The sequence below is a fragment of the Thunnus maccoyii genome, chromosome 17, assembly GCF_910596095.1.
Source record: "Thunnus maccoyii chromosome 17, fThuMac1.1, whole genome shotgun sequence".
Lineage (NCBI taxonomy): Eukaryota > Metazoa > Chordata > Actinopteri > Scombriformes > Scombridae > Thunnus > Thunnus maccoyii.
Genome location: NC_056549.1, coordinates 3,987,240 through 4,009,214, shown reverse-complemented (window position 1 = coordinate 4,009,214; position 21,975 = coordinate 3,987,240). Strand labels below are relative to the sequence as shown.

Genomic DNA, 21,975 nt, shown 5'->3' with positions numbered 1-21,975 from the left:
GAGCTCATTTTAGCCATGGAGTGGTTCAGATGAGTGATTTTACCTACAAAGTGAAATTCAAATTTATAGTATTGTTCTATTGTGACAACAGATTTATGTTCTCATCAAAAACAGACAAGATATCACATGATTTACATGTGTTTCCTATGTATTTTCTTAGTATGCAGAAATATATAAAGTACCACAAAGCTTATAATGTGATACAGGAACAGATCAGTGCTGAATACTAGAAAGACTGAACACTAAAAACATTCACAGATCTAAAAGTGTAGGTTCACATCAGAAAGTATTACTGCGCGTATCAAATACATGACTTACACACTCTTATCTATGTGCACGACATCCAAAATATAGTCTACAAAGCTGACATGTTAACACTAGGGGTGCAACGGATCACAAATTTCACGGTTCGGATCGTATCACAGATTTGAGTCACAGATCGGATAATTTCTAGGATCAGCAAAAAAAAAGTGGGAGATAAATAAAACTTTGTTTTCTATTTATTCTGTAACTTACAGCACGAAACAGCAATGAACTTTTGCCCATGGTCTTAAATAAAAACATTCAAGACAAACAACATTTAAGATATCCAATGTTTAAATAAAATAAAATAAAATATATGAAATATTCAATGCTCAATTATTGCAATATGAGGCATGATACCTTCCTCTTTTAAACACGGTAGTGAATGAAACAGCCTCTGTCCACATCATCAAAACTTGATGATAACTTAGAAACATGAACACACGTCTTGTCCTGCAGCTTGTTGAACAAGCCACCAAACAAACATTCACCGCTAACATCAGTTAGCAGCTAGATGCTAATTAGCTGCTCAGCTGCAGCACATCAAACAGCATGTAAACATACCTACAGATGTCACTTCGGACCCGTTAGACGCTGGTTTGATCGTTGCCCTTCAAAATCCCTTTTAGCAACATGCTGTCTGCCCATGACTTATACTTACAGCAGTTTGTTTACTTTGTCTTAAATGAGACGTTAAATTTTGCAATTAATCCGCAGTTCATATGCCTGCCGAACCGTGGGGGGAAATCCATACGGATCACGGCTCAACTACGATCAGTTACACCACCAGTTAACACTTGTTATTCTAGTTACTTTAAACTTATTACTCAATATACGGCTCAGCTTAAAAATGAACTAAAGAAACTGTCAGAAGCAAGCAGCCAGACCTCCTGCACACTAATCATACAACATCAACAGGTGACTGAACAACCACTCAATTGAAAACGAGATCAATTCCACATAAATGAGCGAGTCCAGACAACTCACTGTAACTTCAACAAGAAAACTACCCACAACACATTATATATATATATATATATATATATATATATATATATATATATATATATATATATATCGCTGCTGCATTCTTGTTAAGATAAATTGTTGTTGTTAAGAGATAAATTCACACAACAGCCACACAGAGACATTTAACCATCAGAGATGAAATTAGCGACCAAAGAGACAGAGAGAGAGAAGCTGCATCTGACTTACGTTATCTGATGTCTTCTTCTTTCTATCATGGAGATGAAGTATTCATGTCATAACATCCATTTGTGACTACTGGTCATCTGTTAGTTAACAGAACTTTATGGCTGCTGTTTAACCAGTCTGACATCATTAGCAACAATGACAAACAAGCTAACTCTCCTGGTTGTTTCTCAGGTTGCTTCTCTCTCCAGCCGCTCCCTGGTGGTGTCCTGCTGTTGCTGCGCTGCACAGCCCAGATCATTTCTCCCATTAGCTTAACAACAGTCCTTCCATGGATGTATAAAGAGTCCTTCAGGCTGCTACAACAAGCCAGCTGTTGCATTGGCTAACGCAAGGAGCTATCTACTGCTGCTACTCTGCCTTACAGTGGAGAGAATTGAAGATGAATTCTGGAAACTATCATCGGACCAACTTGATGTCAATATTGCATTCTGGTTGTTGCACTCATTTCAACAAACTTTCTTCAGTGACATATTTCTATATTCCACAGTTCGTACAGATTGTTCTGCTTTGAGCTACATAATGTTGGTGATGCGTGTGGCTGAACTCCTCCTCATCACTGTGATTACTGTTCTTCTCTTCAGAGCTCGAGGTGAGAAAATTCAGACCAACATTTAAGTGTAAAACAAACTGTAACTTTAGATCTGAAATGTTACTCTGTGATTTATTTTCCAGGGAACCAGAGACCACCTGATGACAACATTGTGAGTTGAAAATAACAACTGAACTGATGTATAAAAAGACAAATGTGTACATAAAGAGACTGTAAGTCAGTGCAGGACTGTGAATGTCTCACTGTTTGTGTTTGTGCAGGATTTAAACTCAGTAAGAAGCTGAACAGCGAAGCGTTCTGGTCCAGCAGCCAGTCAGGTAAATATCTGATGGTGCGTTCAGGTTCTGCTGACTGCACTGTGACCTGTGTTCACTTTTAAAACTTCAACAGTCAGCTGGGAGGAAAATCTGGGAGTTCGGGGCTCTTTTGGGGAGTAACAACTTCATTTATTTGTATATGTTAGATTATCTGTGATTGTGTTGAATGTGCAGCAGCAGAAACCTAAAGGTCAAAGAAGTAGGGTTGTGATTTGTGAGTTTTCAGTGTGAGTGTGTCAGAGTGTATATATACACACAGTATAGTACAGTATACACACAAGCACTGAGAAAGTGAGTTTTTCATAATATGGCCCCTTTAATAGTCTGACGATCATTAATCCAGTGTAGAAGTGTATTCAACTGATCAATTTTGTCTGTAAAAGAGCATGATTCACTCTTGACCTTATCTATGACCTTTTATATGCTATAACCACATTGTTCTGTTTTAAGTAAGATGTCTCGCCCCTTGTTTGTTTAGACAAAATGAGAGGTCGGTTAGGAACGAAGAACTAGGAAATGTTATCTGAAGATAATACATGCTGCCCCTGATTCTAAGAAGTGACTGTTGGAAAGTGAGTTCGCCAAGGGTCAAACATTATTGGGCCTCTAATGTTAGTATGTAAGCTCAAACTGGCTCAAATATCTTTCTGTAATTATGCAGATACCCCAAATTTCATCCCAATAATCAAAAATAACACTGAAATAATTGTTTTAAGGTCAAAGAAGACAGGTCAAAGGTCAGTGCTTATGCTAAATCCCTTTTTTTGAAAAGTAAAGTCATCAAAACCTTGGCATTCGTCATGGACTGTGACCTCAACTTGAACAGCCACATCAGCATAGGTACAAAATCAGCCTACTACCACTTTCAAAACATAGTGATGATTAAAAGTTTCTGTCTAAACAAGACCCAGAAAAATATGTCCATCATTTTATTTTGTTGTTATTGGCTGGACTGCTGTCACTCAGACTTTGAAAGAAGCCACGTTTTTGTCTTGCAACATATACTGTAGAGCCTTATCATTACAACCCTAAACAACAGGTACATGAATATGATCACATATTACAGTGAAAGAAGCAAAACTGCTGGGAAGAAGACAGAAAAGCAACAACACTGAACAACCACTGAAGTTTGACATGTGCCAAAAGAGCAGCAGCTTTTCTTCTGTGTTAATAAAGTGTTTGTTCCCAAGAACCTTATGATGCAAACTTGGTCATCATTAGAGGGTAAAACCTCCAGAGTTTGGTTGATGTTGTACCCACATTCACACCAAAACACTTCCCTCTCAGTTCTTAATGAAAAATATTAACTGCAGTGAGGAACAAATAATTCTCAAACCACTAAAATATCACCACATTTGTTTTTTCTAACAGTAATTTCTTGTTGCTATGCTTCATATTCTGGTGGGCGAGGAGTTTGACTCACTTTTGTGTTCATGTGTGGTGTCAAACATCACCAGGAAGTTTTTAATAAGCTGTATTTTAACGCCTTGACAGTTTAATTTCCAACTTCCTCAGTCCTCCTCCTCCAACCGACAACCAAACCGAGTCTAAAATGAATGAAAACTGTAACAGACCTTGTTAAATCTACTGACTTCCTTCTGTTTTATTTACTGCTAAAACTTTGCATCAGCTCAAATCAGTGTTTCTAATGTTACAAGCTGCAAAGTAAGAATGCAAGTTGTGATAATGTTTTTTACCTCTAAAAATGCAAATACTATCCCTGTGCACAGAAAGTGAGAAAAGAATGACGCCGATTTCAAAAGAATTATATGAATAGAGCTTGTGGTTATAGATGGGAAGTACTTTGACGCAGAGACACTACAATGTAAAGGAGGAGTGTTGTGGTTGTGGTTGGTGGGTTTGGAGAGACGTCACTGTCAACGCCAGTTCTCAGCTCATAGTATGAAGTTTTCTGCTGTGAGTGACGTTTCTCTTGTTGAACTGTGACTGAGGGAGGAGTTTGATCCGTCCAGTCAGAGGAGCAGATTTTCTCCACATCATCCGACAGGTTGAGAACTAAAAAAACACATCAGTGGCTTTTATCTCCACACTGAACTACACCTGACTCTTTGCCTGTTTCAATATCTATAAGATATTTAGAGAGATGAGGATAGGAGGCTGTGTCTACGTAAATTCTTCAACTGAAAGAAGGGAAAAAAACACTCAAGTCACTATAAGGAAGTGACACTTTACTAATAACAGGAAGTAGATGCTGGGTCTCTCTTTTAAAGAAGCGCTAGTTGAGAAACTTTAACCGTTCAGTGCGTCAGAACAACGAGATGGATGAATTCAGATGGATTAAAATATCTTTATTTCTGATTCTGGTGCTTCAGTTTAGAGGTAAGGATACATATTATACTTTAGTTACCACCCTCTTGTATTTAACACAGAGAGTTTAGTGGATAATACATATTTATGAATGTCTTGTGTTTAAACTTATCCTCACATTAACTGTGAAGATAACAGTCATGTCCTTATTTAGGTTAATTTTTCATATTTCTCTCTCATCTTCTCAACAGCAGTAACAGGACAAGATTCTTACATCACTGTCAGAGATGGAGATGAAGTCACTTTGCCTTGTAAAAATGTGATAAATGATCAGGACAAATGTGACCGCACTACCTGGATGTACAGTAGAGAAGAAAACTCAAGAGTAGTAGAGCTGATTAGACTTGGGCAGATTGGTGAAGATGCCAAAGCTAAATCAGACAGACTGAGTGTTACAGCAAACTGTTCTCTGGTTATAAAGAAGGTCACAGTTGATGATTTTGGTCGTTACAGCTGCAGACAGTACGACAGATCAGGACAACCACAAGGTCAAGATGCTAAAGTTTATCTGTCTGTTATTAACAGTGAGTATTTACATCATTTTTTCATGTTTTCAGCTCAAACTGTCTTGTTAAAACAATATACTGAAACTTTACAATGATTATAATTACAGTTATGAAGTTAATTTTACTCTTGTTGTCTTTTTCTCACCATATCTCCCCAGTTCATGATAAGAAGGATGATGATAAGGTGACATTAACCTGCTCTGTGTTGAAATATGAACACTGTAAAGACACAGTGGAGTGGCTGTATGAGGGTAATAAGGATGATCTCACAAACCTGGAGAAAGGTTCCTGCAGAGCCACTGTGACATTTACAGCTTCTAATCTTAATCAGAAGTCACATTATTCTGAGTTATTTAAGTGTAAAGTGCCTGAACGTAACGGCGGGACACTGCTGTGTGACTTCACCCCTCAGTCCTCATGTGAGAAACCCGGTAAGTTTGTTTATTTGGTGGATTTAAAGTTACTGTAGATGACATAAAATTACATATTTTCTCACCTTTTTTGTGTTTTCTTGTTTAATTTCATGTTCACCTATACCAACAGGAAACATGACAAAGGAGAAAAACGAACCGTCTGCACGCAATGATGATCGAACAAAACCCGGTAGAGACTTAACACTTTGCATATCTCTATTTGCAGTATTTTGATATCTTTTATGTAGGGATTAGGTTGGATTTGTATAAAAAGAAGTAAAGCAGAAAACAGGCATCTTTGAAACAGTTCTGTAAGAGGTCAATGAATTTTCTCAGGCCACATTCAAAACAATCTGCATACTTATATAATGAAATTATTCAACATCTTACTAGGATCTGGTTGCTCTAGTTCTAGTAAACAGTATTCATGTATTAATTCTCTTTTAGGATGTTTAAAAGGAAAGAAAACTGTAAACAAACATGTTTTTTTTGCAGTTCTAGATTGGAGATGGTTCGTTGTCATGGCTGTATGTTTAGCTGCACTCTTAATAATTGTTGTGGCATTCATAAGATGGAAGAAAACTAAAGGTGAGAGCATTCACAGATTGAACTTTTATAAATAAGAACTTTTGATTAACCTGAATTTCCACTGCGGAAGCTAAAGTCAACTCTCTCATTTGTCTTATCAGGGAACAGAACACAGATGGATGACAGCATTGTGAGTTTTAAAACTTAATAATCAAATGTTTATACAGTTATGACTTTCAAAAAAGAGACCAGCGTTTGCAGAAAAATCTGTACCGTTATTGTATTTCATATATAGCTTGAGATGGATATTTGAAAAGGAAAAACAGAAGTAGAGCATGACACTAACCCTGCAAGGATAAGGGATTCCTTTACTAACAAGTATGATTCACAGTACATTCTATAAGCAGCCATTGATGTAAATGGAAAACTGTTTCCAGAGACCGAGCTTAAACCCAGTGACTCAGACACCAGAAACCAGTCAGGAGGCCACGGTGAGATCACACAGCACAACCAGTACAGTTACACTCACCTTTTTTATATTTTTTTTTTTTTTCTAAAATGGAGCAGTAAGACAACGGTTACATTTTTTCTCTAAATGAATTTAACTTCCCTTTGCAAGAGAGAAAAGGGGAAGTAAAACTATGCACAAAAACGAAACTAGAATACAGTAGAAGTTCGAAGCAGCAAGTCATGCATGTGTGAATAATAACTGCGTGCCCAGACATCATACACACACACACTCTAAAAGGGACATGAAGTCAAAAAGGTTAAAAGACAGACTGTAAGAGATTTAATAAGGATGGATAGAGGACAGTAAGAAGCATGACTCAGCATAAATTTGATCAGTCATAATGTTGTCTTCACTGTGCAGGCTGATCCTGAAGATGGTGTTTCCTACGCCTCCATCAACTACATCAAGTCGACCAACAGTAAAGCCCGGGTAAGCTGTGTGTTTGGATATACTGGTGCTGTTACTGCATGAAGAAAAAACATTTATACTGTACTGTATGATCCCAGAGGTTGAATGTCTCACTATAAGGAACACTCTCAGCGTCAGCCTCTTAATCATTGCCACTCCCCCATGCCTATAAAAAGGGACTGACTCAGCATCATTCTGGCTGTTTTAATCATCCCACGAAGCAAGGGGACACCTTAGACACCAAATTCTAGCACATAGCACGTTTATCACTCACTTAGCCCATGTTTCAGGCTTTGAGAGAGCATGTTAGCTTTCACCACACAATTAGCTGACCCACCTAACAGCTTCAGCTACTGTTACTGGCCATTAAACCACAGGGGCACAAGCAGTAATTTAGCCAGTCTGGCTCAGTCCAAGTATGCCTTTGCTATTTTTAAAGCAATGTATGAGCTGACAATGTGTAATTTGAGAGGTGTCACTAGTTGTGATGAACCTACAGAGAATAATCAGCGGCTCCTCTCGGCTTTACGGAGCTTTATAGCGAGTTTCAGCTCATTGTTTAGCTGTCCGGCTGCAACTTTACTGTTCTTGTTGACTCTCAGCGCTCTCATCCAGCCGTACACTACCTGCTCAGCACCAAACAGCAAACAGACACAGTTAGCTGTAGACTAGCTGGAGTTGGAGTTGGTATTTGGTAGTCAGGTAGACAGTAACATGATGAATGAATGAATGATAATGTTGTAACTGCTGGATGTGGAAATAAGCATGAAGTTAGCCAGATTAACTTATAAATTATAGGTCAGTGTTGTGTTCACAACTTCTTTCCACTGCCCCCCCCCCCCCCCCCAAAAAAAAAAAAATCTGTTAATGCAGGTTTAAAAATATCAGGGGAAGTGTTAATGGAAGATAAAAGTTGCCTATAACTTTGTATTTTTGTTGTCGCCTTTTCTTGTTTCTAGACTAGATCACAAACTATTTTATTCAACTAGATTATTAATAGTGAAGCATCAGTGTTAGAGCAGCATGTTACTGTTGTAGCTGCTGGAGGTGGAGCTAGTTTACACTACTTTATATACAGTTAGCTAGTTTAGTCCAGTGGTTCCCAACCTAGGGGTCGGGCCCCTCCAAAGGGTCACCAGATAAATCTGAGGGGTTGTAAGATGATTAATGGGAGAGGGGGGGGGGCATCCTGGTGGTCTAGTGGTTAAGGTGCATGTGATCTTCACCAGCCAGCCCGTTCTCACTCCCAACTCATCACATATCGAGGACCCTGTGGTGTCACTTTTTAACGCACTGGGTACCCCCTTAGCATAATTTTTCAATGTGCAGGGTAATCCGACTTCTGTTGAACTCCCACAACGTCTAAAATAGACGCCATGAGACCGATGACATCTAAATAAGGTGACAAATTTCAGCCTGGCCGCCAAAATAAAACGTTGGCGTTGTACGTTTCTGCAAACCACAGATACATTTCAACACCTGAAATATGAAGCATATTAACATTTCAACAATACGTATCATATCAACATTTCTGAGGTGACGTACCTCACATGATATCCATATAAGCTGACTTTCTTATTAGGAGGTGGACGGGTTGTAACGTTGTTGGCATAAAGTGGGAAGTCAGCATAGAGAACGGTTCGAGACCACCTTGTCATTTTTATTTTAGTTTTTATTTTAACCCAAATCATTATCCTTCCCTGACCCTAACCAAGTGGTTTTTGTGCCTAAACCTAACCAGACCTTAACCACCGCGTTGTCACACCATAAAATATAATTATTTTTTAACAGTGACAGTCGAAAAATAATGCTAAAGGGGTACCCAGTGCATTAAAAAGTGACGCCACAGGGTCCTGACCAAGCTTTAGTATGTGACAAGTCGGGAGTGAGAACGTGTTGCATCAGCAGGTGGAATTTGCCCAGATGTAGATGATCAAATTTCCATTTATATAGCATTGTGCTGCATTGTCTTGCATCGCTGTGTAGTATTACACTTTGATGTGTTCTGTAGAGCTGTCATTTTTCACTGTGTTGAAGTCTGTGGTTGGGGGGTTTTCTTTTACAGTTTATATTTTTGGAGTATGTTGTGCTCATGCTGTGACTCATGACACTGCTTTATGCTGTGTTTCTGTGTTTTGTTGCATTTCATTATTAGGGATTGTGCTGTGTTTATGTAGTGTTGTCATCATGTTGTTTTGCATCGTGTTGTTTGTGTCTTGTTTTTCTGTAGAGATACCTCTTGTTCTGCTTTTCTCCTGTCATCTTGTGTATTTCATGTATTGTGCTCTTCCTCTTTTGCTTCACAGGTACAGACTAACAATGAAGGTGATGATGCAGTGACCTACAGCACTTTGAAAGCTTCCTCTTCCTCTGCTGGAGACTCCACTGATCCCAGCAGCCTCTACGCTACCGTCAACAAACCAAACAACAAAAAGGTCAACGTATAGTCACAGTCCATATCATTACATAGATTTTCACACTGATAAAGTGAGTCCCAAGATCTGCGTCTGTCCTTTTATAAATTATTTTGTTAGTCTGAGTTTAAATAATTTCATAAGTTAATTGGTGGCCTCATATCTCGTCTTTTATGCTCTGTGTCTTCGCTCTATATCACTCTATAACTCTATATGTTGTTCTCTCCATTTCTGAGATTTCCTGTATTGTTATTTTCCATCTTTAAACTGATGGACTTGAAGTCAGTTCCTAGTTCTTTGCTACAGGGCTGCGATTCTGAATATTCTGTCTAGGTACTGGTCTGTTTCCTGCATCAGCTCTGGTGGTGATTTTCCAAGAATAATATGTATCAGGTTAACTGTTTTTTTCATATTGAGAATACCAAATTTTCTCCAGCAGTCTGATTTCATTAATGTGTTAATTTTACAAAGTACATTTGGAGTAATAAAAAACCTTGTATATAATTTCCACACTAATTCCCTCCAATATTTAGAATTTATTGTTCTGTGAATTTCTCTGCACACTTGCTTCCATTCTCCTTCATTCAGCTGATCTCCTATTTCAGAAATCCATTTTTGTTGAAAGCTGTTATTGGTGTACATATTGTTCTCAAGAGTTTTATAAATTGAAATTGTTTTTGATTACATTTTCATGATTTTTAATCCAAAAGCTAATTAAAGTGTTTATTTCTTTAATACTTTTGTGTGTTTTTTTTAATTTTGAAAGATAAGTCCTTACTTGCAGATACTTATAAAAAAGTATTTTGCACCAACTCCTATGTAGAGACTAATGACTGAAATGAGTTCACGGTGTTGTTTATCAGCATTTGTGTTATGTTTTTAATCCTTTTGAGGCCCATAGTTGCAGTACCTTATCTCTCCTGTTTGGTTCAGTTTGGGGATCTAATGCCATTTCTCTAAATTATACCAAGTCTTTATTTATTTTTTAGGTTTTACATATATTGTTCCAGCTTTTTAGTGTGTAATCTACTAGGGATGTACAGATAGCCCAGTATTTGTATTTGTATCTGTTAGGGGTGTGCCCGAATACAAGTACATTATTTGGCAAAGCACAAATAGTGGGTTTTATACGGTTATTTGTTTCATACAAATATTTTAAAAATGATTTGTTTTTGGGAAGAAAAAAAAACCCAAGTCAAACACCAGTTTGCAGGTCGGTTACATCGTTATCTCAGTCTCTCTCCTCTGCTCTACTGTCACATCTATCAGGGTGAGTCCCAACGGACTCTACATAACCTGTTGTTGCTGAATAATGTATTTGTAAAATTAAAAGCAACAAACAAATATTTTTGCTGCCTCAACAAATACAGATACAAATACAAATACTGGGCTCTCTGCACATCCTTAGTATCTGTATTTGTTGAGGCAGCAAAATTATTTGTATTTGTATTTGTATTCGAATAAAAGTGGAAAGAGGCTTAAAAATTCTGGTTTTGTATTTATTACGCTTTTAATTTTAGAAAATTAAAATGTTACAATAAGTGTTCATGAATAAACTACCTTATGAAGGAGGTCCCCACACCAGGTCTTGAACTGGAGTCTCCCAGATCATAGACGACTGCGCTGATTACTGAGCTAAAACTTTACTCATCGACACATTGCAGACAGACCTCTACCTATTTATACACCCATAAAACAGCACACCATGTAACATGTAGAAGAACTTAAAAGGCGATTCTTGCTTTGCACTTTACATTTATTGCCTATTTTTTTACAACCTAACTTTGTGGAAAGGAGAAAAGGAACAACAGGTTATGGAGAGTCCCTTGGGACTCACCCCTGATGATTGACATGTTGTTGTTGTTTTTTCTTCCCCAAAACAAATAGTTTTTAAAATATTTGTATAAAACAAATATTCGTATAAAACCCACTATTTGTGCTTTGCCAAATAATGTATTTGTATTCGGGCACACCCCTATAATCTACTCATCTGTTTGGTCCGTTGATGTGTGAATAACACTTTTTGTCTATATACAGTAGTGTTTTGGGGTTTTTTTTATATCAGTTTGAATTTTTTCTCAGTCAATAGCCACTTTGCTTCTGCTATGTCCTTCAATCATGTATTGTTGTAAAAACATTTTTGTCCAGCAGGGAGTGCAGTAGCTCAACTAGTAGCACAGTGTAAAGAGTAGTGATAAGCCAACATTATTATGACTGGTTTCTTTAAATAAGTAGTTTATGACAACTTTCTCTGTGTGAGCTTGCAGTCACATGCTTTATTGCACTCAGTGATGGATGTATGCCTAAATAAACTGGCTCCTAATAGAATAGAATACACCTTTATTGACCACTACGGTGCCTTTGTCTCACCAAAACACAAAGCAGGACAAGAACATGCAACATACACAACAAGCAACATATGGAACAAATGTGGCGACAAGACACCATCTAAAAATAGTATAAAGTATAATGCACACGGCAGTACACAAATTAATGATAATAATATTAATAATAGTGGTCAAAGTACCCAAAATGAAGCAGAAAACAGTAGAAAATGATGTGAAAATACCATGGAACAAGAACTGCAGCTCAGCTTTTTGAGTTTAAAATGTTGATTGCACTCGGAATAAAACATATAAAACATATAAAGAGGGATCAGTCATGTAGTTATGAACGTGTTCTGTGTTGTTTTGTGTGTATTTTCTTGTTGAGTTTTGTGTAAGGTCTGTTTAGGGACATGCATTGCAAAGCTTAGGCTATAAATGCAGTCCTATGTGACGACATTGGTTCATGCTATATACAGTACTTGTCCCTATAACAATAAACATGAAGTAAATTAATAAAAAATGTGCTTGTGTTCACAGTTAAAGATTGATTCATATTTATTGTTATGTCCATTATTGTGTCATATGCAATAATTTGAACATTTAATCTGCTTTGAACTCAAAGGAAATAATTAGAGGAAGTAAGATGTGAGATTCATAATAAACAACTGAAGTAGTCGAGTCTGCAGGACCAAAAAAAGGGGGATATATTTTCACTGTCACCTGCCGTAGGTGCATCAGGTCAGAGTTATTTTCTTATTGATTTATACAGCGAAGAACAAAAGGAATAGCTGATAGGTTCCGCTTGTGTAGAAACAGCAAATGACTTCAGAGGAAAAGAGTCACTATGAGGAAATACTGAAGACTATAAGAGGACTTTGACAGTTGAGAGAGTGAGAACAGGAAATAGAATCAGACAGAGACACGGAGGCGAGATGGATGAATGTAGATGGATTAAAGTGTTTTTTTTGCTGATACCAGTGCTTCAGTTCACAGGTAAGGATCCATATAACACATATACAGTATAAATGACAGAACAATTGAGAAACTTGATTTTAGTAATGTTACTAGTGTGCTAAGTACGTTGTCTGTTTTGCTGAGTTTAGTGGTCTCTTGGACGGATGATACACCAGGAAGTTGTCATATTTTTATTTCAGTTTATTTTTTTCATATTTCTCTCTCATCTTCTCAACAGCAGTAACAGGACAAGATTCTTACATCACAGTCAGAGATGGAGATGAAGTCACTTTGCCTTGTGGAAATGTGATAAATGATCAGGATAAATGTGACAGTACTACCTGGCTCTTCAGTGGTTTAGGAAGCAAAACAGTAGAAGTGCTGATTGAACTTGGGCAGATTGGTGAAAATACCAAAGCTAAATCAGACAGACTGAGTGTTACAGCAAACTGTTCTCTGGTTATAAAGAAGGTCACAGTTGAGGATGTTGGTGATTACACCTGCAGAGAGTTCAAATCAGGACAACTAAAATATCAAGACTCTCAAGTTTTTCTGTCTGTCGTTACCAGTGAGTATTTACATCATTATGTTTTCAGCTCAAACTGTCGTCTAAGAACAACATACTCTAATTATGATTATAGTGATGATGTTAATCTCTTGTCTTTCTCTCACAATAACTCCATCTTCACCAGTGACTGAACATAAGGACACTGATGAGGTGACGTTAAACTGCTCTGTGTTGAAACGTGGACAGTGTAGACACACAGTGAAGTGGCTGTTTGAGGGTAAAGATGTAGATAAAGACAACAAAGACTTGAAGACATCACAGTCTGACTGCTTTGCCAATTTGACCTCAACGATTTCTTATTTTACTTACATATCAAAGAATTATGTGTCCTTAAAGTGTAACGTGACAGATCCCTACACTGGAAAAGTGCAGCTGTTTACCTTCAGTACTCAGTCTTCAGGTGAGAAAGCAGGTAAGAATATGATGAGCTGTTTTAAATCACCTTATCCAGATATGAAAAATGAATTACTTTGTGAAAGCCACATACGATTTCACCCGCAAGACTCATCAAAACAGAGAGCGGCAGACGAAATATAATGTATTAATTCTCTCTCCAGATTGGTGGTGGTACATCATTGTGGTTGTGGGTTTAGCAGCGCTCTTGATAACTGTGGTGGCACTCATCAGATGGAGGAAAGCTGAAGGTGAGAATATTCACAGACTTCTATAAACAAGATTCTTTTTCATATAAAGCTGGATTTTCACTATAGAAGCTAAAGTTGACTCTGTCTTTTATCTTTCCAGCAAACGAAACCAAGATGGATGACAACATTGTGAGTTTAAAAATAGAATAATTGTTGAATCATTATGATTTTACAGTGCAAACCAATGTTTGTGGTTTCACTTTGACTGTAACTGTGATTTCATTTAAAGGAGAATTAGAATAAACAGTACTAAGACTAGGTGTAGCAAAAGTGAGTTATTGTGGAAAACAAAGCAAAAGTATAGACAACTAGGACATGTTAGAAAAGTTTAAAGTGCACCTTATAAATATAATGAAGACCAACACTAAGTACTACCAATTGGGCAAAGTTAGAAGCTGCTCTAAAGGTGCAAAACAATCAGATCTGGGAGGAAGAGGAGGTCGACTCCAGGGTGTCATTAGTGGGATGATTTGGCAATGAACACAATGCATTAAAGCCTCCAAAGTGACAAAAAGAGTTGAATCAACACCTCTCTGACACATTGCCAACAAAAACTGAATATTATAAGCTTTGTAGACCACATCTGTTGTTGCATTTGTTGCATTTTGTCAAGAGAAGATGAATTAATCTGCTGCACTGAGATTGTAGAGATTGTATGAAACCTAAACCGATATATAAGATGTCATTACGATGCATTACTTTAATGTGCTCTGGCAACATTTTGCATTAACTGAACTGTAAGATGCTTTTTGGTGAAATGTAAGCAGACTGTATTTGTTCAGGTGCTTACCTCAATCCCTGCAGTGACTGAGTCTGCTCCAGAAACCAGTCAGGTCACGGTGAGCTCGCACACTACACCCAGTACAACATTATACTCACTGTTAACTTTTATAGCTTTTAAATGTTAGCTTTTATAAAACGTTACATAAAGCTAAAGTAAGAGACATGTTCACACACTTGAGACCACTTTACTTCTGCAAAAGACAAAAATGAGGAAGGAAGGTGATGTGACAGGCCTTTACCAGAAAAAATATGATGAAAAGAGTCAACAGTGATAACCCTCAGAGACCACAACTATTTGACCACAAATTTGAGACATAATTCTCACAAAAGTTACAGAACACGACTTGCCAATGTAAGTTAAAATACTGACAGTGATAGAATAGAATAAAAGCATGAGAGTGAATTGATACGTTACTGAGCCGCCACTATGTTGTCTTCACTGTGTAGGCTGATCCTGAAGACGGTGTTTCCTACGCCTCCGTCAGCTACACCAAGAAGACCAACAGTGAAGCCCAGGTAAGCTGTCAGGAGAGTGGAGTGGAAGAGACTTTGCTTTTGCAGTTGTTTGCAGTGTTTTGTTGTTTTCTGCTATGCTATACGTGATGTGTTTCATTTTATGATGTTGCACTATGTTGTTTTAATGCAGTGTTGCATTGCTCTGGGTTATGTTGTATTTCATTGTATTTTATACAATTCAATGTGAGACTAAAGGGGGCTGAGCTTTTGACCTACCTAACCAACTCAGAGCAAATCTTCCTTTAATCATGACAGAAAACATATTTTTCTCATGAGGCTTTTCATAGCTACTTTTAAAGAGGACATATCATGAACATTATGAGGTCTATATTTTTTATTCAGGGTGTCTACTGGAATATCTTTGCATGATTTACAGTTCAAAAAACTCCTTATTTATCTTATACTGGCCCTTTATGCAGCCCCTCGGTTCAGCCTCCGTCTGAAACAGGCTGTTTTAGCTCCTGTCTCTTTAAGGCCCGCCTCTGTTTTGATTGGTTAGCTTAGAGGCTACGTAAACAAACAGTAGTAGGATTTCACTTCTTTTCTCAATCTTTACTCAAAATGTCAACTTCTCAAATACATCAGTGCATGTTCGAGCCGAAATCGGATCTGAAATATGCAAGTGGGTAACGCAACAACCTGTGGAAAAACCTTAGCAACAACCTTAGCAACAACAGCTACCAATAGATTGAGGGCATTTGAGGGCATGTGCAACAAAACAACAATTAAATCTGCATAAATTTAGCTAGCTAATCAGGATGTGCCAACTTGAATACATGTGGAGCCCACAGATATATAAATAATACATAATATATAAACATATATAAATCAACTTTATTATCATAATAATAATAATGCTAGACATTGTGTTGTATCCGTGTGGTGTTGGGTATCATGACGCTGCTTTGCGGTGTTATCTACCATCATGTACCATTAGGCTGTGCTAATTTATGTCTGTTTCCCTCTTGTTACACAGGTTCAGGGTAAACATAATGAAGATCATGTGACCTACAGCACTGTGAAATATTCCTCCTCTTCTGCTGGAACCTCCAATGACCCCAGAAACGTCTACGCTAACGTCAATAAACTGAACAAATAGGAGACCAGTTACAGTACATGTCATTACACTTACTGTATGATACATATTTTACATCAACTGATTGGTTAAAGCTTACTGTGTAATAACTATTGTTTACTTCTGTGGGGAATTTATCTATGTAATCCATACGTTATGTATTTACAGTATGCAGAGTTGTATGCACATTTGTGCCTGGTTTTTATTTTACTTGTATTTTAATGTTATTGTCTTAAATTTCCGTTTGAACATGTCAGAGAGACTGCTTTGTGAGTTTTTCATTTCATTTTCAGGTTTTAATGCTGTGAATTTTTTTTTTTTTTTTTGGGGGTGGGGGGGGGGGGCGTTATGCCTTTATTATAGAGACAGTGCAGATATGAAGGGAGAAAGAGATGGGGGGGGCTACAGGAAACAAAGGCTCAGTGCCGGATTCAAACAACAGATGTTGCAGTTGTGTGGCAACTTAAACAGTAGGCTGCCAGAGCGCAATGTAAAAAAAACTTTATCCAGAAGATGGAGTAATAGGTTAACTACACACACACACACACACACACACACACACACACACACACACACACACGCTGCTGAGGAAAACACCAGGCAGTCTCGCCCTTGAGAAGTCTGTGTGTCATCCCTTCTTTATCCATCAGGGGGAGCTGGACACATGGCTGCACCTACTGCCTCATATGTAGTGCCATCCTGTTTCTGCTGAACATGCACTTGACCATGTACAGGAATTAATCAGTATTTGAAATGTTATTGGTGAGTCCAGGTACACAGACGTATAACCCCTTTCCCATCCTGTGTTTTTTAGAACTTTGTCATGTATCTCTGATGTGATTAATAATTACAATTATTAATAAATGACTGTTAACCTTCAAGTCTGCTCTGCTGTCTCTCTTTCTTTAATTTATTTGTTGGTTTATTTAACAGTGCACATTAATAAACATTTCTGTAAATGCGCCAGAGTTAGCCAAGAGAATACTTTTCATCTGTAGTCTCTGGACAGATGTTAGAGTCAGAGTCACCCTGCTGCTATCTTGGTGCCTGATGTTATTTCAGGGTGTGGAAGGATGGGGATCAGATTACGTTCTTTATCTATCAATAACCATATATGAACCTGCTTGCTGGCACTTATTGTATGTAGTGATGTGTTGTAAAAATGTTATGTAGTAGTTCAAATATTTTGAGTTTTTATCACTTTTGTAAGCATGTAGCACTGCTGCATGTGTTGACTAGTTGCTTGGAGAAGAGCTGACACTAACAGATAAACAGCTTATGAAAAAAGGGAAACTGTCACTGTGAGGAAGTGATACTCAGGAAGTATGTGGTGTATTGCATTTCTTTTAGAGGAATAGACAAGAGTGATTGACAGAGAAGAACAATGGTTGATTTCAGACGGATTAAAATGTCTTTATTTCTGATACTGGGGCTCCAGTTTCTGGGTAAGAAAACTTATAACATGTTACAAAAAATTGCTTCATTTATGTGGATATTTCTAGTACTTTATTGCTTCGTGCTGTTTGTCTTTATCATGGTGGAGTTTGAGGGTCATTTGTAAACTTCTGTTGTATCTAAAATGATCCTCACATTAACTATGATCTTAACAGACATATTCTTATTGTAGTGTATTTGTTCATGTTTGTATCTAATTTCCTTTACAGCAGTAACTGAACAAAACACGCCCCACATCATTGTCAGAAGTGGAGATGAGGTCACCTTGCCTTGTGAAAATGTGAAGGACAATCAGCATGAATGCAAAAGTACTACATGGATCATCAGTCATATAACAGGAACCGCAGCAATAGATCTGGTTACACTTGGGCAAATCAAAGCTAAATCAGACCGATTGAGTCTTACAGAAAGCTGCTCTCTGGTTATAAAGAAGATCACAGGTGAAGATGTTGGTCTTTACTTCTGCAAACAGCACGAATCAGATTACACCTCTGCAGGTTATCTGTCTGTTGTCAACAGTAAGTATTCACATCATAATGTTTTCAGCTCAAATTGTCCATCTAGAGCAACATAACTAAAACATTTAAATAATTATGACCAGTAATAAAGTTAATTTTACTCTTGTTGTCTTTCTCCCACAATATCTCCATCTTCACCAGTGACTGAACATAAGAACGGTGATACTAAGGTGACGTTAAAATGCTCCGTGTCGACACGCGGACGGTGCAGATTCGAAGTGAAGTGGCTGTTTAGGGGTAAAGATGTGGATACAGATAACGAAGAGTTGAAGACATCACAGTCTCGCTGCTTGGCCAATCTGACCTTTACGACCTCTCATTTTATTTACACATCAAAGAATTATAAGTTACTGACGTGTAACGTGACAGAAAGCAACACTAGAAAAGTGCAGCTGTTTCCCTTCAGTCCTCAGTCCTCGGGTAAGAAACAGGTGAAAATATGATGAGCTGTTTAAAATCACTTCATCTTGACGTGAAAAATGACATGTTTATTATATGTATTTTATCTCAAGTAGGAAAAAACAAAACAGAATCTGGAAATATTTCTACGACCACAAAGCAAGGTATATTTGATATACAGTATCTCTCAACATTCTTTGTCTCTGTTTTACGTTCTCTCAACTTTTGAAGTCAAACATATGAAAGTTGAATTATTTACACCAAGTTTTCACTTAGAAAAAAGCAAATGTATGTTTCAAAACATTTGTGAAAAGTTCACGCTGTTCTTCCCTCTTTTAGCTACGGGATGTCGAACACAACAGAAAGTTATAGTCAAAGATGTGTCGTTCTGTTTCTAGATTGGTGGTGGTTGTACATCATGGTGCCTGTGGGTTTAGTAGCGCTGTCAGTAATCGTTATTGTTGTTGCAGTCATCAGATGGAAGAGAGCTAAAGGTTAGAGCACTTACAGATAAAACTGTTAGAAACAAGATGAACTGATCAACCTTTATTGTCACTATGGAAGTTAAAGGTAACTTTCTCTTTTCAGGGAACAAAACACAGACGGACGGCGATGTCGTGAGTTTAAAAACTTAATAATGAAATGTATGATTGAGACTTTACAGTACAAACTGCTCTTTTTGGTAGTTGTTCCAGTTAAAAGAGAATAAGATTGGAAAAAAAAAAACATTATTATCATCATCTTAGAAGTGCAAGCAGAAAATAATTAACTGTGGGGGAAATCACGATAGAATATAAACCCCCCAAAAATTATCCTGTGCAAAATATTAAGTACACCTTACAATATACAGTATAATAGAGTCCAATACTACAGCTACTCCCAAGGATGAATTCTGGTTGGGCAATGCATGTGATGTGATTTGGGTGGTCTGATTAATTGTAAAATATTTGGGCTTAGAACCACTAATTCTGCATTATTATATGTTCTGAATAATTGTCAAGTAAAGAGGACCTGTCGAAATCTAGTTTTAACAGCCTTATCTTTTTTATAAGGTACATTTTCCTACCTTACCTTATGGAAATTCCCTCTTGTGAAGTTTTGAGGGGCCTAATGCTCAAAGCTCTCTAGCTTGCAACAATAGAGTTCAGTTAAAGTGTCAATAAAAGCTGAAGATTGTAAACCTCACAGAGACGGTATTTATAGAGTGACTGTTGTATTGGATTTCATTTAGTCAAATCAAATACATGTCGGTTGCAGTGTTGAAGACTTTTAGCCTTTCATCCAAGAGGTTTCATCACACTACCTGTATCACATGTGCCTCGGCAACATCTATATTTACTAAACTTTTGGCATATTTGTCCAGGTACCAAGCTTAAACCCTGCAGTGACTCATTCTGGTCCAGAAACCACTCAGGACATGGTGAGATCTCACACAACACTTTGAATATAATAATAAATATTTTTAATAGAGTAAAAGTAGAAGAGTGATCAGTCTGTTGTCTTCACTGTGTAGGATGATCCTGAAGATGGTGTTTCCTACGCCTCCATCAGCTACATCAAGACGACCAACAGTGAAGCCCAGGTAAGCTGTCTGATTGGTTACACTGGTGATGTTGGATCGTGATGTCGGTCACAAACCTTGTCCTGATACGTTGCATTGATTCTGTTACTTTGCACTGTGTTGAACTGTGTGCTTTGTCATATTTAAGTGCAGAGAGTTGGTTAATATGTTGTGTTTCATTGTTGATCCTGATGTTTATTTTGCTCTGTGTTATTTTGTGTCACGTTGCTACGTTGTGGTGAGTTCTGTCGTGTCATGTCCTGTTGTGTAATCCATTGTACTATTTCCCTTTTGTGTCTTAGGTTCACTGTGGTGGTGATGCAGTGACCTACAGCACTGTGAAAGCTTCCCAGTCTTCTGCTGGAGCCTCGGCTGATCCCAGCAACCTCTACGCTACCATCAACTAACCAACCACATGACAGACCACAGACCACTTCATATCATTACATTTGTTTTACATTGAGTGTTCACTGGTTAAAGCTTTCTGGTGTGGAAACAAAGTCAGTTTTTACTCCCTTAGTGAGTTTGGACTGAACTTAACCAGAATTCACCCATTTTATTAAGCTGTGTTAGTAGTAATGAAGTGATTCCTGTAAGAAATTTCTCTATGCAGTCCAAATCTTGATGATTATTTATTTATTATTTTATCCTCATGCTCTAACTCAGTTAGCATGCAGCATTGCACTGCTTTTGATGCAGCTACACAAATGCATCCAGGTGTTTTTTGTCATTTTAAGTGTTGTAATGTAACAGTGTTATAGTGTTGTTAACTTTACCAAGTGATCACCCTTTTTCCTCACTATATTGCTGTAAAAAGCTTTTTGTCCAGAAGGGGGAGTTATACGTTAATAAATAACACAATGTAAAAGCAATTCAACATCCATATGGCTGAATGCCATACAATTACGCCATATATTGCTTAATAGACTTGCTGCCAGTCACATTATTGTCCTGTGATGGATGTACTTGTGCTGGGTGGTAGTTTGAGGATTGAGAGTGTTTATTTATAGCTATTTTAATTCATTTTAGATGTTTTTTCAACCTGTAGTCGTTTTATATGCATTCGTGCATCATTTTAATATTCCTTCCTCCTGTAATATCATATCGTTATAATTATTTACAACCATATTTTGTACTCTTTTTAAATTCAATTTAAAACTGATGTTGTAATGTGTGTGGTTAGACTTTAAGTTCCCCTCCACTAAAAGATAGTTTTCTTTAAACTTTTGAAATGAAATGTATTTGCATATTTATATATTCTGAATTTTTTTAATGAGGGAGAAGGGGGTAGGTCGCATTTTAAGGATTTTAATAGGATAATTGAACTTTTTATGGAAAAACATCAGACACACGTTATTATTCAAATAGAGTATTTTGTATACATCATAAAACATGTCTGGAGGGAATCTTTAATAATTATATTACACTCTGTTTTATTCATACTTAGAGCTAACCTTGTTAAGCACCTGAAAATGTACAAAATGTGCCAAATCAACAGATGCAACAAGAGGCAAAAAAATCCCATTTGTTGCAGAGATATCACTTGTTGACGCCTCCGTCCATCAGAATCCACCAATCAGAGAGCAGCGTCGGTTCCAAATATGGTAGAACGGACTCTTCGGCCCTCCCCTCTTTGTTGGTTCGACCAATCATAAGCCGCCGAGCGTTGGAGGCTGCCGGGG

The 21,975-nt window shown here is 37.5% G+C and overlaps 3 protein-coding genes across 3 annotated transcripts; all 3 read left to right on the top strand.

The window, feature by feature from the left end:
* Positions 1-2,355: 2,355 nt before the first annotated feature.
* LOC121882134 lies at positions 2,356-10,228 on the top strand. The gene is made up of 10 exons (XM_042390165.1): positions 2,356-2,385; positions 2,864-4,725; positions 4,905-5,237; positions 5,378-5,650; positions 5,763-5,822; positions 6,128-6,220; positions 6,322-6,350; positions 6,598-6,651; positions 7,032-7,100; positions 9,386-10,228. The coding sequence occupies exons 2-10, from the start codon at positions 4,665-4,667 to the stop codon at positions 9,524-9,526; spliced, it is 1,113 nt and encodes a 370-aa protein (XP_042246099.1). The 5' UTR covers positions 2,356-2,385; positions 2,864-4,664; the 3' UTR covers positions 9,527-10,228.
* Positions 10,229-12,603: 2,375 nt separating this feature from the next.
* Positions 12,604-16,654, top strand: LOC121882137. Its single transcript, XM_042390169.1, has 8 exons — positions 12,604-12,813; positions 13,013-13,342; positions 13,467-13,754; positions 13,900-13,986; positions 14,087-14,115; positions 14,769-14,825; positions 15,217-15,285; positions 16,262-16,654. Exons 1-8 carry the CDS (start codon positions 12,753-12,755, stop codon positions 16,382-16,384), a joined length of 1,044 nt encoding a protein of 347 aa, XP_042246103.1. The 5' UTR covers positions 12,604-12,752; the 3' UTR covers positions 16,385-16,654.
* A 1,059-nt stretch (positions 16,655-17,713) lies between these two features.
* Positions 17,714-21,399, top strand: LOC121882136. Its single transcript, XM_042390168.1, has 9 exons — positions 17,714-17,805; positions 18,025-18,333; positions 18,475-18,753; positions 18,846-18,896; positions 19,131-19,226; positions 19,321-19,349; positions 20,096-20,152; positions 20,246-20,314; positions 20,596-21,399. The coding sequence occupies exons 1-9, from the start codon at positions 17,745-17,747 to the stop codon at positions 20,698-20,700; spliced, it is 1,056 nt and encodes a 351-aa protein (XP_042246102.1). The 5' UTR covers positions 17,714-17,744; the 3' UTR covers positions 20,701-21,399.
* Positions 21,400-21,975: the final 576 nt, after the last annotated feature.

Bases quoted from the DNA above. Each gene is read 5' to 3' on its own strand.
- LOC121882134 (XM_042390165.1), top strand. From the start codon at position 4,665: ATGGATGAATTCAGATGGATTAAAATATCTTTATTTCTGATTCTGGTG. The intron at 5,238-5,377 runs GTGAGTATTTAC...ATATCTCCCCAG, and splicing joins TTATCTGTCTGTTATTAACA to TTCATGATAAGAAGGATGAT. The intron at 5,651-5,762 runs GTAAGTTTGTTT...CTATACCAACAG, and splicing joins GTCCTCATGTGAGAAACCCG to GAAACATGACAAAGGAGAAA.
- LOC121882136 (XM_042390168.1), top strand. From the start codon at position 17,745: ATGGTTGATTTCAGACGGATTAAAATGTCTTTATTTCTGATACTGGGG. The intron at 18,334-18,474 runs GTAAGTATTCAC...CATCTTCACCAG, and splicing joins TTATCTGTCTGTTGTCAACA to TGACTGAACATAAGAACGGT. The intron at 18,754-18,845 runs GTAAGAAACAGG...TTTTATCTCAAG, and splicing joins CTTCAGTCCTCAGTCCTCGG to TAGGAAAAAACAAAACAGAA.
- LOC121882137 (XM_042390169.1), top strand. From the start codon at position 12,753: ATGGATGAATGTAGATGGATTAAAGTGTTTTTTTTGCTGATACCAGTG. The intron at 13,987-14,086 runs GTGAGAATATTC...TTATCTTTCCAG, and splicing joins CAGATGGAGGAAAGCTGAAG to CAAACGAAACCAAGATGGAT. The intron at 14,116-14,768 runs GTGAGTTTAAAA...GTATTTGTTCAG, and splicing joins CCAAGATGGATGACAACATT to GTGCTTACCTCAATCCCTGC.